Source organism: Cryptomeria japonica, chromosome 8 (genome assembly GCF_030272615.1).
Source record: "Cryptomeria japonica chromosome 8, Sugi_1.0, whole genome shotgun sequence".
Lineage (NCBI taxonomy): Eukaryota > Viridiplantae > Streptophyta > Pinopsida > Cupressales > Cupressaceae > Cryptomeria > Cryptomeria japonica.
This window is the reverse complement of record NC_081412.1, coordinates 583017130-583033685: the sequence shown is the minus strand read 5'-3', so window position 1 is coordinate 583033685 and position 16556 is coordinate 583017130. Positions and strand designations below refer to the sequence as shown.

At 36.8% G+C, this 16556-nt stretch overlaps 1 protein-coding gene across 2 annotated transcripts in view; it reads right to left on the bottom strand.

The window, feature by feature from the left end:
- Positions 1-16556, bottom strand: part of LOC131054660 (fructose-1,6-bisphosphatase, cytosolic) — a 143601-nt gene that overhangs the window by 49938 nt on the left and 77107 nt on the right. For both annotated transcript variants that reach the window (XM_057989211.2, XM_057989210.2), the window contains 2 exons: positions 16336-16406; positions 16191-16256 (listed from right to left, as the gene is read on the bottom strand). In XM_057989211.2, the coding sequence (XP_057845194.2) occupies positions 16191-16256; positions 16336-16406 (137 nt within the window). The remainder of the gene's footprint in view (positions 1-16190; positions 16257-16335; positions 16407-16556) is intronic.

Genomic DNA, 16556 nt, shown 5'->3' with positions numbered 1-16556 from the left:
GAGATTCAAACATAATCATAAGGCAAATAAGGAAGCAATATGTTTGCCACGATAAAAGGTTGACTTGCTACCCCAACAGAGTATGGGACCTTATAGAGAGCTTCGACACCTCCAGCATCAAGTTAGTATATATATCTCAAAACCAAGTGGCGAATTCACTTGCTCAAGTTTCTAGTTCCTTAGCACCTCTCGCCATGGAAGGATTAATTTTTTTTACCATGGAATTAACCTCAGTACCTTCAATTCCATATAGCATCACCAATTTTTAGGTGTTTGAAGGCGATAAACACATATTGGAGTTCCTGACTAATTCAAATGTTTTCTTGAGCCAAATAATTGATGAAGAGGAAATTGAAGAAGCAAAATTTGATCTTGGAGCCATTTTGAATTTGAAGACTAATACCATCCCCAAAGGAAAGGTGGAGCTAGAGAGAATTTTTGATCTCGACAAGTTACGAGTAGTCAAACATCAAAGCGCAAAAGGAAGTACCTGTGAAACAATCAATTTGGGTTATAATGAAGAGATCAAGAACATGTTCATAGGAAAATCATGCACACTAGATGAGAAAGAAGGCATACTCAAGAACATGAGCAATTTTCTTGATGTGATTGCATGGAGCTATGAAGACCTGAACACATGCGACACCTCCATCATCACACATACAATTCCTCTAAAGCCAAGAAGCAAGCCCTTCAAGCAGTGTCAAAGACCAATAAATCCATTACTAGAACTTCTCATATATTAAGAAGTGAAGAAATTGCTTGATGCTAGAATTATCTTTCTAGCAAGGCACTCCATGTGGGTCACCAATTTGGTCCCAGTAAGAAAGAAGAATGGAGAGATAAGGCTTTGTGTAGACTTTCGAAACCTCAACAAAGCATTAGAAAAGGATAACTGCTCACTGCCATCGTTAGATGAAGTATTGCAGATAGTAAATGGATCATAGATGATGTCCTTCTTGGATGGATATTCAAGATACAACCAAGTGATGGTAGAACAGGAAGACAGACTGAAAACAACTTTCACGATAAAGTGGGGAACATTTGCATATAGGAGAATGCCCTTTGGATTAATCAATGTTGGAGCTACTTTCCAGAGAGCACTAAACATCGCCTTCTAGAATTTGATAGGGAAATGTATCATCATCTACATGGATGATATCACCGTATTTTCTAGGAAAAGAGAAGACCATGTGGAAGATTTGAGAAAAGTCTTTCAGCGATGTAGAAAATATGGAATATTTCTCAATCCAAGGAAATGCATGTTCGGGGTTACTGAAGGAAAATTATTAGGACATGTAATTTTGGAGAAAGGAATCTCCACAGATCTAGAGCAAATAAAGGCTATATTAAAGATCAACTTGCCAACCAATAAAAAGGAACTAAAATCATTCTTTGGTAAAATCAACTTTGTAAGGAAATTCATCACCGGGTTTGTGGAGATAGTGAGACCATTAAATGAAATGCTAAAGAAAGATGCTAAGATGGAATGGACAACAACAGTGAAGAAGGCGTTCAAAGAAATTAAATTAGCAATTGTTGATGCTCTTGTTCTCATTAGTCCAGATTACACAAAACATTTTTATTTGTATTGTTTCACCTCAGAACACACATGTGTTGCTATCCTCACCCAGAGGAATGAAGAAAAAGATGAACACCCTATAGCATTCATGAGTGCGTCGCTTAAGGACGCTGAGTTGAGATAACCAAAAGTGGAGAAGAAGGCATACACCCTGGTAAAAGCTATCAAGAAATTTAGGCACTACATACTAAGAAGCAAAGTCCACACTATAGTGCTAGAAGCAGTAGTTAAATTCTTCTAATGCAGAATGAGCTGGGAGAAAGAAGAAGCAAGTGGGTTGCCACTATCGAGAAGTATGACATTGAGATCCAGCCAAAGAAACTTGTTTGAGGGCAAGCACTAACGCAGACTCTAGCAATAGATGGACCTCGACTAGTCCAACAAGCCTACGAACTCCAAGATTTCACTCCAAATGAATGGTACAAAGACATCGTATGTTACTTGCTCAATCAAAGGTGTCCCGCTCACATGAATCGCATGCAAAAAAGAGAGCATTAAGGATGAAGAGTCAACGTGATATGCTCCAAGGCTGACTATTATATAGAAGAAATCATGAAGTTATTTATTTAAGATGTGTTGGAAAAGAAGAGGCGAAGCAAATCATGGAACATTTCCATAACAGGTTCAAGACCAGTCATGGAGCTAATCTAGCTACATCACATCAAATCTTAAGGGTAGGCTATTATTGGCCCACTCTATTTCAAGACACACACAAACATGTGAAAACATGTCACACATGTCAAGTAGCTGTTTTTTGAGAGGAGCCCAACAATGCCATTGCAGCTTATAATTGAGGCCAAACCTTTCGCTAAGTGGGGTATGGACTTTATCAGTATGATCAATCCCCCTTCCTCAACGCAACAAAGATATATCCTAACCGCAACTAATTATTGTACTAGGTGGTCAAAAGCTTAGGCCTTAAAGCTATGCACTACAAATGTTGTGATTAAATTCTTAGAGGAGAACATCATAACCAGTTTTGGATGTCCTTATGCTTTGATATGTGATAATGGTTTTGTATTTACATCCTTTAAATTCTCTAATTGGGCCTTTGAATATAGGATAACCCTAAAATTCTCATCAAACTACTATCCACAAGGAAACAGCCTAGCCGAGTCAACAAACAAGAACCTTTTGAGCGTGATCAAGAAATTACTAGAGAGGAATCCAAAAGATTGGCATACACAATTGAGATTTTCCCTTTGGGTAGATAGAACCCGAGGCAAAAGTTCACTAGGAACCTCTCCCTACTATTTGGTATATGGATAGGAACCTGTCTTCCCAATGTTGCTAAGAATCCCAACCTTGTAGTTCATGCAAAATTATGTGGAGGGAGAAGATAGAATCAAGCATGATTGACACAATTGATGAACTTGGAGGAAAAGAGAGACAAAACTCTAGATAACTTTGCCAAGCATTAGAGAGTGGTGAAAAGATGGACAAACAAGCGAGAGTAAAAGCCTTTAGGATTTCCAACCTTGTGTCATATTGGGACAAAGCCCATGAGGGGAGGTGAGCATTATAAGTTTGACAAAATTTGGAAGAGTCCCTACTAGATTTTTGAAATATTGGGAGAGAATGCATTTGAACTGAAGACCTTAACTAAAGAGGATGTTGCATTGCTCGTCAATGGACAATTCCCCAAACATTACTTCCAATCCTAGGTTTCTTTTCAGAGCTTACCTTGTACATAGTTAGAATAGGTTTCCTTTCCGTTCTTGTCTTAGAGTAGATTTTCTTTCGTAGTTTAGATTTTCTTCTGGTTTCTTAGTTTAGATGTTGGTTTGCCTTAGTTTAGGTTACTTTTGGTGTGCTTTAGCCTTAGTTGGTTTGCTTTAGATTTAGTTCCAAGGGATTCCTGCTTGTGAGAAAGGTGATGTTGTTAAGACACACTTTGACATTTTACTAGTTATGTTCAGTCCATTTCTTGAATGAACACTTATGAAGTTCTTTAGAATCCAAGGTTGCTCTTTTCTAATGTATCGTTTGTTTAGAATTTGTACTGTACTTGAAAGAAAATCGCCTATTGTATGTTGATATTGAAATCTTTTGATTATTATATTTTACACATTTAATCAATTACTTGGAGTTGTTGTGATTTCTTAGGTGAGGTCGTGGCTAGTGAAAAATCTAAAATCCTGCTTTAGCACCACTATAATTCTCAAACCCATGTAAACTTCATTGCTTATGAGCCAAATTACAGACATGTTGGTGTGTTTTTTTATGCACGCGCAACTCAAAATAAAATACCCAGAGATATCCTATTCTCTCTTGATCAAAATCTTCTATGTGCTGAACAAACAGACTGTGTGATCACAAAGACAACTCCAAGGTTCCAAATTCATGCGGATAGTCTTAGTTGGTTCGTTGTGATATGCCAGTAATCTCAAGGGGGACTTATGTAATTGTTCGAGGAAATGGACTAGCTACTGACACTTGTGACTTTCTCTTTTTTTGGAATGATTTTCAATGAGCTCTTTTCAATCCTACTTCTATCCAAACTTGAACAAAAAGACAAAAAGATGAGGGTTTAGGAAGCTACTTCTAATCTTAATCTAATCCTATGAATTCCAAGGATGGAAATTGCAAAAGTGGAATCCAAAACCAATCCTTGCTTTGCCAAATTCAATAACTACACAAGAACGGTGCAATCTTCTGAGAAATTCACAAGACTTTCTTATCACTTATATTCACCAACATATTGAACAATGAACATAGCAATAGAAGTTAAGTTTGCATTAATTGGCCCAGGCTAACTTTGCAAAATAATTGAAAATCGTCCAATTATAGAAAGTATGGACACATCCATTCCACATTGAGCAATCTCTATCAGATCCTTCATTCAATCTAACAATTTGAAATGAAATCTATTCTATGGAGAGCCAAGAAACCATGCTAACTTGTAAAAGTAGACAAGATTCACCAGCAATTGAACAATGAATATGTCTTAGCACTTAAGAAGTATCAGTACAACAATTTCTTAGAATTCTCTCTCTTTACAAATGAGAGGAGGTTGGTTTATATAGGCACACCATTACAAAGCAATGGCCCACATTGATTTGAAATCAATGGCCAAGATTAATAGATAAAACCCTAATTAGGGTTACTTGCAAAAAAAATCCTTTCGGCCAATGGGAAAATTACAACACTCTAGATAACCAATGAGAAAATAGGAGCCACTTGTTATGTCTAGTTCATTGCACCTAGACATGTCTGACTTGGCACCCTTGGATTGGTCGATTGATGATTGGGATGCCATCTCAGCTTGCCTTGTAGATTTGATTCTTCATCATGAATAAGTGTTGATGCCTTGGGCAATATCTTTTGGATGATCGAGTTGTTCCAATTGCATCATCTTGGATGATCAAGTTTCTAACTTTGATTAATTCTTCTGAAACTATCCCCCTTCCTTGATTTTGGAATTCCTTGCCTTGGACTTGGATTCCTGGGTGGAGTTCTTTTGATTTTGGATTTCCAAAAGAAATCCAAGGTCGATGTAGGACCTTTCATCCTTGTATGACTTGATCATTTCGAATGTCTTGATGAAGTGTAGGTCCTTCTCTGTTGCATTCATTCTTGGATTCCACCTTGAAGTGTGAATGTTGTCCTTCCATGCATTGTGGAATGATCTTTCCAACTGGTTCCTTCTTTCATCGGCACCTTTCTAGAAATCCTCCCTTGTGCTGACATCTACTATCTGCAATATAGAGAAATTCACAAGTTAGGAGTGATAAATTTGATGTCAACTTAAGATATTTCGAACAATAACTCTGATTTTTCTGATTAAACTTTGAAAATCAGATTCAGAATCAAACCGAGTATGGTCTGAGAAATAAAAATCAGAGTTGGAATTTTCAGAAATAATGACTGATAATGAACTTGGAATTGCCAATCAGACCTAGGAGTCCTATCGAGACTCAAAATCAGACTTCGAAAATTTGAAAACTAATGGGACAGAGTCTGGTCAAACTAAAAGATTCTGGAAAATCAGACCTAGACCTTATCAAAATCAGACTTAAGTAAGGTTCTAGAATTTAAAATTAGACCTTATAATCATTCTAGAAGCCGAAGATCAGACTCTAAAAACTATGAAACTTAGTTTGATCAGACTTTATAAATGTTCTGGAAATCCAAAATCAGATCCAAAATACCTGAAAGTTATGAAATTTGGTCTCATTTGAACTCTGTAAAGTGGAAATCTGGTTAAAATGAAGCCTGAAAATTAAAATCAGACTGAGGATATATTTGGAAATCACGAAATTTGGTCTGATTTGAACTCCAAAACTTAAAATCAGACATGAAATAATCTTAGTATCATAAAACAAAGTCTGATTTTAAGGGTTTCTGCCCTTACGACGAAAAGAAATACCAAAAAGCAGCCCTGTATCATGGATGGAACTCAGAAATTTGGAGAACTTAGACAGAAAAGAAGAAATTTGGAATCCACAATGTCAGAATTCTGTCTAGAAGCGTTTCAGACCTGCAATAAATGGAGGAAGATCTCAAAGAAGGTTGATGAATGCCTTGAATTCTTCTTGAAACCTGCAATAAAACTCCTAAATTGCCTAAGAAAAAACTTGGAGAGACTAAGAAAGTTCAAATTCCTAGAAAGAAGTGTGAATAATAAAAGGCCAAGGCCTATACTCATGGGAAATTGGAATTCCTTCTTTGAATTGTTTTTTTGTTTTTTTGAATTTTTGAAGGATAATGAATGTGGACACAATTAGGCTTCCAATTTGAACTTTCCTTGTTTTATTGTTTTTTTTGTGTTTTAAGACTTATTGGCAATTCCTTTTTTTTTTTCTTGGAAGCTTCTCTTCTAGAAGCGTTATTTCCTTTTCAATTTAGTGAAGTTCAAACTCTTTCCTTTCATGACTTGGGCGAATTTCTCCTTGTACTCAACTCTTTTTTTTTTTTTAATTTTGAACATTTTTGCCTAGGCGGACTTTGCTTATGCTCAAGGAAGTTTTCCATGGAAACAAGGAACTTTTCTAAGGAATTTATGAATTTTTCCAGGGAAATTTAGGATTTTTTTCAAGGAATTTAGGAATTTTTCCAAGGAATTTTAGGAATTTTTCTTTTCGATCAAGGTTCCAGACTCCAATTTCTTGCAATCTTCAATTAGCTTTTTAGAAATTATCCTCTAGATTCGAAAGTTATTTCATACTTAGTGCATTCTGGATGAATTCCTCTAACTTGACTGTTTTCCTGAACCTGAAACAATCCAAGAACTCAAAAAAGAAAAAAGCAACTTTCTATTTTTAGAAAAAAAAGCAGGCCGAAAAAGGAAGTTCCCGGATTGGCCCCAAAATGCCAAAAACAAAACTTTCTAAATTAAAAAAAAAAAGCAAAAAGCAAGTTGTCAGAATTGACCCTGAGAAATTGTGATTTTACTCCTTTGACCCATCTGAGACCATCCATAGCATTAAAACGTCCATTCGACCATTGCTTCATTTTTTGACTCTAATGACTCCTCCAAATTTCACAAAACTTGACCAATTTGCAGAGGCAAGAGACCTGGGACAAACCCTAAACTAAAAGCAAAACAAAAAAGAGGGGGTCCCCATTTGCAATGGGGCGATGTGTGACTACGTCACAATAGGACAATATGGGGAAAGGGACATATATCAAAAGAAATAAATATGAGAGAAAAATTTAAAAAATCAAAAGAAAAACAAAGAAAAAAGGAGATATCAAAATGCTTGGCTTCGGGTATGCGGACATCTTTACAAGTACAAAAAAAGAAAATTTACCTTAAGTAGAGCAAAACTCTGTGAGATTACAGCGATAACCTCATCGGGGCTATGGACGCTTGTTGGTAGTTGTTGACGTGTATTTTGTACACCATCATACACAGAATAAAATACCTAAGGGCATCTTATCCTCTCTTGAATAAAGTCTCTAACTGCTGAAGATTCGCATGAAGGATCAGTTAGGATGACTTCAAGGTTCCTTTTGGTAGGGTCTCTACATGTGGATAAGCTCCAGTGGTATGATGTGATTTGCTGGAATCACAAGGGGACTTACATGTGATGATTGAACTTCCGATCTGCTTTGCTGGACACAGGCTCTTACTAACTTAGATTTGAAAAATGAAAAAAGGATAAGGGCGAAGAGAGGATCTAATCCTAATACTAAGAATGTAGGAGCAATGACTTGATTTTTGATGAAACTCTAACTAGATCTTGTTTTGACATCAATGGAACATCTACACAAGACTAGTGCGATCTTCTAAGGGAAGCTTTATGATGTTCAAATCATCACCGCAGGCATAGATACCATCCAAGTTGATGCATATCAATGAAGAGGCAACAAATTGAAATTGAGCTTAAGCTGAACGATTCCAGTTGACTACACAAGGCAAGTCTGCAATCAACAAACTGCTAGTAGTATGGATATACGAATTCCACCATCAATCAATCACATTTCCTCCATTCATCTAATCATCTACCATCTAAGATTGAAGACTCAACAAGAAACCATGCAAATTGCAAGAAAACGACATATTTCACCATTACTTCAATGAAAATGGAGTTTGTTTACAATCAATGGCAACAATTTCTTGCCTTGTCCTCCTATTCTACTCTAATTGCTATTCTAATCACCTTCTAACTACTTTCTATCTTCTAACTCTCTAGCTATTGCTAATTTATTGCTAATTAGCCTTTACAAAATGAAATGCCAGGGCTTATATAGTGCCCACAATACAATTTGATGGCTTAGATCAATTCAAGATCAATGGCCAAGATTTTACAATGAAAACCCTAATTAGGGTTTGTTACAACCATTACATAACATTTAATGCTTGACCAATGACAAAATTGTATTGCTTGGACACATGTCCCTTTTAGAAAAATCGACCAATGGATAGCCGGGGTAGGTACATCGGAGTTTGTGCCACCTTCCATGAGTTAAGTACATTGAATCTGGACATGCTGAGATGGACCTCACTGATTGGAGACGTGATGACTAGGATGCCACCTCATCTGACACTTGTAACTTTGGTAAATATTCAACTTGATGTTGTTGAGAAGCTTGCTTTAATTAATTCATCTGGAATTATTTGCTTCTTCAACGAGCCCTTGTTCTAACTCCTTGTGTCCTTGATGTGCAGGATGATGATGTACCTCGCCTTGGAATGTTGGATTGAAAGAGGGTGCCCATGTCCTGGCTTGATCGTCCCGGCGAAGATCGTCCTTGATTTAGCTTGATTTTTCTTGAAGAGATCTCCATTTGATGCCTACACAACATTTCAAAATTAGTACCATGATTTTGCAATACATAACATAAATTAGAGAGCAAATTTTAGGAAACTTAATGATAAGTCCTTTATTAATCATTTCCTAAAAAAGATTGAGCTAAGGATTCAAAATTCAAAATTCAAGCTTAAGGCAATGACGATCAAAATTCGAAATTAAAACAAGAGATCTTGCCATACCTTACTTGAGAGCTTAACTCTAAAATGCCAAAATAAAGGAAATCGCCTAGGCAAAAATCAAAATTTGATGGCTTCAACGTGATCTCCTTTAAATGAACGATCCCTTTATCAATTCATCACCCTTGAGGATATCTTTGACGTGGTCTTTGGCAAGTTCGCCCAACTTGAGACTAAGCTCGCACTCCTTTGATGATGTCTGCGCCCTCCTCTTGGATGACAATTTCGCACCTCCTTGTCTTCTCCAAATCGCATGCTAATGAAGGATGTTAAATGATGATTTGAAATGAATAAACCACCTTCCCTTTATAGGCGCTTACCTTCATATTGATCTTAGGCCGACTTTGGTAAATAAGACAAATTTAAAATAAACTTAAAAGGCCGACCCTTGTAAAATGAAACAAATTTTAAATCAAGCGCCCCATTTGATTTTTTATTAATTAATAATTAATTATTAAATGCCTTTATTATTTAAATTAATAAATTTCGATTTTTATAAAGGCAAAAATAATTAATAGATATCAAGCGCAAATTTTAAATGCCATTCTTAATTAAATTTGCAATCCATCGATTTTAGCATTTAAAATAAATTTAAAGAAATGTGTTTGAGCGCCAAATTTTTGAAAATGAAATAATACATACCTCATCGCCCTGGTCCCTGACTGAGGGACGGGAGCGATCCATCAATTTGGTCTTGATCCTTGCATTTTTGACGTCCAAAATCTTGATCCTTACGTTCAAATCGGCATTTTAGCTGGGTCCTTCAAGTTTGATTGACTTGTTTGTGCGAAGGAATGTCTTTAAGATGTGATATCGCCCTGGTCCCTTGGAGAGGGACAGGAGCGATCCATGTGTTCTAGCTAGAATTTGCCACCTTTTGATCTTCGTTCTTCGTTCATTGCCTTCCAAAGGACGTCCTTGACCTTGGCTATCCTTGCCTTGTCTTGGTTTTGAAGGAGCATGAGTGTTTTAATAAAAATCGCTTTGGTCCTTGTCCAAAGGACAGGAGCGATATAGGCTCCTTGGCTCAATTGATAACATTTTGACGTCAAAAACCTTTGTATATCATCTTCAAAAGACATCTTAGACCCTGTATGACCCCGCAAAACCTTGACTTAACGCAATTTTTGAGAGATTTGGCCAATATAATCAATATCGCTCTGGTCCCTTCCTGAGGGACAGGAGCGAATTTCAAGGTTTTGGACTTGCCTTTACTTTCTTCAACTTGCAATTGTCTTCATCGGGTAAAACGTGATCCCTTGATCTTCCTTGGTCGCTTGACACTTGCTTAACTTTTGAAATCTATGCCTTTATGGAAATATTGCTCTGGTCCCTCCCTGAGGGACAGGAGCGAACTAGAATATTTTAATGCAAAACCTTCAACTTGGCGACCTTTGTAACTTCGTGCTTGATTGAAATGTCTTGAAATGTCCTTGCCACCTTGTTCTCCGTCTTGGAATGTCTTGAACTTGAATAAGAAGCAATATACTCATTACATCGCTCTGGTCCCTTGGAGAGGGACAGGAGCGATCTTGCTCTTGTAGGCTTCACTTTACTTCATATCCTTCAAAAATTATATTCAACGGATTCGCAATGTTCCATTCCATTTATTCATGCCTTGGGATCCATTCAAATTGGGCAAGAAAATCATCTAAAACAAAAATCGCTCTGGTCCCTTGGCGAGGGACAGGAGCGAAATTTGACTTTTCGAACTCTCTATCAGGACAATTTTAATGGAATATAACATTTAAGTATAAGAAAGAAGAAACATTTCTTATACTTTAAGTTATATTCCATATATACTTTCAGGATGTTTGAGAGTGGTTTCAGACCTCCAGGAGATATATTGCAAAATCTAGTTTTTGGAGGTTTTTCAGTTTCCAGACTTAGTCAAATTTCAGGATCAGGACATTCCAGACTTAGCCAAATTTTCAGGATCAGGACCTCACTCAAGCCGGACTTGCTTATCCATGTGATCCCCGGGCGACACTCAAAAATGCAAAGGCTAACTAACAAAACCCTAAAAGACCTAAAAAAACAAACCCTAAAAAGCAAAAAAAAAACGTGGGTCCCCATTTGCAATGGGGCGATGTGTGAAAACGTCACAACAGTAGTGAGGCTCTATCCAGGATGCTTTTGGAGTTAGGACAAGTCATGTATCTAGCCACGATGTATTCTATGAGTTACAATTACCTTGTGAGAGGAGATGAACGCATTTGCACACACGAGGAAATCAAAGACCAAGTGCCTTGATACAATTTCCGATTTTCTTTCCTTTCAAGTATATCTTCTAACCTCTTGATATCTTAGAGAGAGTTGATGAAATATTCGAGGTTTGGATTGATTTTTGTTCTTGAAATGTTTGGGAATATTTCCCCAATGGAGTTGCCAGATGTTGTGCCCTTTTCCAACATTGCCCCATTGTAGATGGGGACCACCTCTTTTTTGCTTTCCGGTCGTGTCAACTCCTAGAGTGAAGGTAGCCAGGTATCAATTTTGAGCTCCAAAAGTGAATTATTCCCTCAAGGTGTGATCAAATCTCCAAGTCTCCAACTTGCAAGCGTAAATAGGTCTTAGGATTTGTAGTGTTTGCAAGGTCAAAAAATGCAAAAGGTATTCACAAGAATCAAATTTCCACTCTTCCTTTGGATTAGCGCAAAAACGATAAGATGGTTACAAGATCATGTGAATTTTGTGGCGACAGGTGGATTTGTCCTATGAAGGTCGTTTTTCCATTCCTGAGGGTTTAAATTGAAGAAAATGATGATGAAAATCCAAGAATTCCCTATAGAGATTGATTCTCCACCATGATATGAACAAGGCCCAAATGGAATTTCCACAAGGACAAAGTTAAGGTCTAATTTGTCCCTATGAAGATCGAATTCCCCCTCAATGTCAAATTTGCAAAGATAACAAGCAATTTCATAAGGACAAAAATAGGGATCAAAAAATCCTTGAGGTTTGGTTTTCCACTCACAGCATGGAATCAACTTAACTATGGAGGGTTGCATTGAAAATAAGGATAAAAGTAGGGTCTAATTTGTCCCTATGGAGATCGATTCTCCACTCAAGGCTAAACTTGCAAAATTTGAACAAAGTTATAGGGATAAATCAACTAGTCCCTCCTACCATCGAGTTTCCACTTGAAGGAGCAAATGTGCTATGGAAGGATGAATTTTCATAAGGAATAAATAGTCCCTATGGAGGTTGAATCTCCACCTAAGTGAAAAGCTTGCAAAGGTATCATGAATTCCACAAGGACTAATATATCCCTATCAATATCGATTTTCCACCAAAGATTTATCAACATAAAACACAAAATTGTCCTTATGAAATCCAACTTGCCTAAGGGGGTGTAAACCTATGAACAAAAAGTAGGGACCAAATAGTCCCTGTAGATGTCGAATTTCCACTTGATAAATTACTTTGTAAGCATTAATCAAAATTCATAGGGACTGAATTGTCCCTATCCCTATAGAATCTCCAAATGGGAATAAAATTTGCTAAGGATTGAACAAATTCACAGGGACAAGTTGACTTGAAATGAGGATTAATTTGTCCCCATTCATATCAATTTTCCACCATTACATTTGGTGGAGAGGACAAGGATAATGCAGTTCCAAATGGGGACTAATTTGTCACTATCCTTATCAAATTCCCACTCAAACCTAAGCGCTTTAATTAATGATTTTTGAAAAATTGCACAAAGATGAAAGAAGGCCGGCTTGATTGTTGTGCAAAAACAAATTCGAATTTAAACAAACATAAAATAATTCCAAACAAGTCGGCTTTGCAAGAGGGATTGAAAGGATACAATTGTTCATAGCAAGGCATATATTAAGGAGGAGGGAAGCGCTCCATTTAGAACCAAATTCAAACCTGCCCTTCCAAAATCACATTAAGGAAAGACACAACAAATCGCACCAGGAAAATTGTTTCAAAATCGCAGTAAGGGAAGTTTTTACTAATTCAAGTGAATTGTTTCAAGATCGCTCAAGAAGAAGAAGTAAACAAGTTTGCATTAAGGAAATATTTAAGATCGCCATCAGTATAAGGAATCCAGCAGTATGAAGGGCAAATTATATGAGAAAAAATGTTGCAAGGAGAGATTCATGAGGGCTGATCATAGATCAAAGCCCTTATCGCTTTCAAGACACAATCCGTGGATCTCCCTTTCAAATTTTTGCAATAAGATTCAAAGTCAAAATCGCAGAATCTAATCAACAACTCTTAAATTTTTGAAAAAAAGGCATATCTCATAATTCTGAGTGGTAATCAGATCTTATTAGAGTGATAAGAATCAGGTTTCTAGAATATAATTTTGCTATGTTATCCTATCTAGAATTAAGCATTAATTGTCAAAACTAAAAGGTCTAAATTCTGAAGTAAAAACAGAACTTAGGAAGCTTGCAAATCTATTTAGAATCAATTTGACATTTTAATTGCTCTTCAAGGTTATTGACTTCAAGCTTCATACAGGAACATGCCGGGGTCGAAATCAATAGTGGCTGCTAGGAAGACTCAAATGAAGAAGATATTAGAAGGATTCTATTGGGAGTCTCAAATGTCATCTAAGTGGAAGAAAGTTGGGAATGCCAACTTTGAGCAGCTGAATGTGGCTAAGATCAAGCAAAGGATGTATGGAACGAAAGATTAAATGCCATTCTCTTTAGGAGCCAACATGATGAAAAATGAGATATATCAAGCAGCAGGCTTTCCACCAGCAGTGCAATGCAATGAATAGATGGTTGACTGTGCTAGACATTATGATCCGCAATCAATGACTATTCAATAAGGGAAACGTTTTGGATTCTTTATCATCAAGAAATGCTAACTCAGACTAAGGAGGAATCTCAAGCAATGTTTGAGAAGAAACCGGAAGCATGTATGACTATCATCAACAATGAATGGGTCAGCGAACCTGGGAGACATCATTCCATGCTACAGAAGAAACTCATAAGTACAAATTTCAAGGAGGAATATGGTGATATGATATTCCTATTGAATAGGATCATGGGGCTCCTCAAGGAATGCTATTTCAAACATGGATGTTCTACTTCATAGAGGAGATTGCAGCCAGATTGGTAATGATAAATTGGGCAAAGATGATAAGTGACAACTTGGATATTCAGCTAAGGAACTTTGAAAGAAAAAAGACATTTTATATAAGTTCCTACATGGTATATATGTTGGCTAGGCATATAAAGTATAAGGGGCTGATATGCAAAGACGAAGTGGGACATAGGAGAGGTCAACACAAAGTATACGATTGCTATCCTCAGCTGCAATTGCATGAGAAAGGACAATATAGAAGAGTGAATGATGCGTTCTCAATGTATCTCTCTCGTTTGTTATAAGGTGGATTACATAGAAAGTTATCCAAGGAAGAAATGGCTTTGACAGAGAAATATGGATTGTGGTTTATCCAATTCCCGACATTCACATACATAAGGATTCAAGGATACTCAGATAATCCTTATAAGCTTCTGAGGTATCTGACAAATAAATTGGTGTTGCTTGAGGTAGTGAGAAAATTGTCTGGGTTTGACTTCATTCAGAAAGAGAAGCATAGACCCGGTGTTAACTTTCCTATCATACTTGGGAAAATGTCAGAGATATGCCCTACAACTTTGGTAGCAGAAACGGCTAATACCGAGTTGCAATTCTATCAACTTGGAACATACAAGTCTAGGACTCACTTCGATCCTTTTCATAAGATCCTTAGAGTTGAAGGAAAGAAATACAAGCACGGGATTCATCTAGAGGACTATTGGGCGAACCTCACCAATGAATTTGGAGTTAGAAGGAAGATATGGTCAAGAATGTCCATGGACGTCATGAGGAAATGCAGTCCCATTCCAATTCCCGATCAAGTGAAGGATAATGGGAATCACATACATCCTCAATATGAGCGGGAGAAGGACAAACCTATCCCAACACCCAGTTGGTCACAACCACAAATGAAAGACTTAAACACATTGATGAGAGAGGTGATTGGTTACTCAAGAGAATGTGTAGATCATCAAATCAACAAGCTAAGGAAAAAGAGTACTCCTTTAACATATGGAAAGATGGAAGATGATGAATCTTCCTCCGATAAAGATGAAATGATGAAAAACAATGAAAAGGTAAATAATGAAGGAGAAATTCAGGTTTCTAGAAAAAGGTCATGGCTGAAAGTTCACAAGAGAAAGACAAGGAAGTACTTAGTCAAGAATAAAGGCATAAGAAGCAGAAGTCCAATACTAATCAATCCACCATGAGTACTTTACCCAGTACAGAGATTGATACACATAATACAAGAAGTGGACCAATAAGGGAATCAGAAATAGAGATGCTACCTCAAGGGAGTCTTGATGAACACATATCATCACCATTAGTACATCATGAGAATCAAGAACAAGGTTCGGCTTCTCCAACTACACATCATTTTGAAACTGAGATAGAAGAAAATTTGGGAGAATCCAATAATCCCAATACTAATGAAGAGGTAGATAAGGAAATCATTTCAGCTTTGAGAGGACTTAATGAGGATAATCAGCTTGAAGATGAAATGGAACTATTGACAATTCCTGATTGCTTGAAAAACAGCTTGAAGAAGAAAACGGTGGAGGAACTTCAACCAATTGAAGATATAGATGATTTCCTAGCTCGAATTGACAAAAGTAAGGAGCAAAAGAAAGCTAAGAAATTCTCTCAGATTACTAGAGACAGTGCAGGATCACACATCTTACAGGTGGCAGTCCCAATGGTTGATAAGTCAAGGGAAGAATCATTCCTATGGACTATGAGATCAAGACACTTGACCTTGGGCCATCAACAAAGAAACAAGAGTTTCAAGGAATCCATGATACCACCAAGGCAATTGAGGCAAGGATAGACAATGTTGAAGAAAAGAAAGAAAGGTAGGAATTGGAAAACAAGAGGTTATCGCTGTATATGGTTTTAAGGATATGCTGATGAGAAAAAAATTCTAGCTTTCCCTGTTTAGATAGGAAGAGAACTTTCTGAAATTCTGAAAGGTATTATCTATGCAGTTTCTTTATCCTATATGAACTATTATAAGACAAGTTTTCATTAGAAATATAAAGTAATCTCCAGCTGTTACAAGATTTCTTAAGAAAATGAATACCAGCATGTCCCAACCCTTACAAACATTAGGTTAGACTGAACCTTCCAATATATCTAAGAGACTTAGGCGATGATCCATCTTCCGGAAACTTGCATCTCTCAACATACCTGTGAAGCAAATTTAGTATTTTAGAAACAGAAGATACAAGTTCATTCAATCCAAAGAGAAGGGGACAAAATGACTTACTTTTTGGTTGGCTCATCCCAATGTCTTGCATTGCCTTCATTTATTGAATATATTTTGCCCTTCGTAGGAACCTGTAACGAAATTCAAACGCTCACATTATGTTATGTTTTAAAAAAAAATCACTAATTTTCACTATTTATATTCTTTACTTTTGTAAACAGTTTCCTCTCATTACAATTTCCTAGCTCTCATTGAAAAACCTTCTTACCATTCGTTTTCTT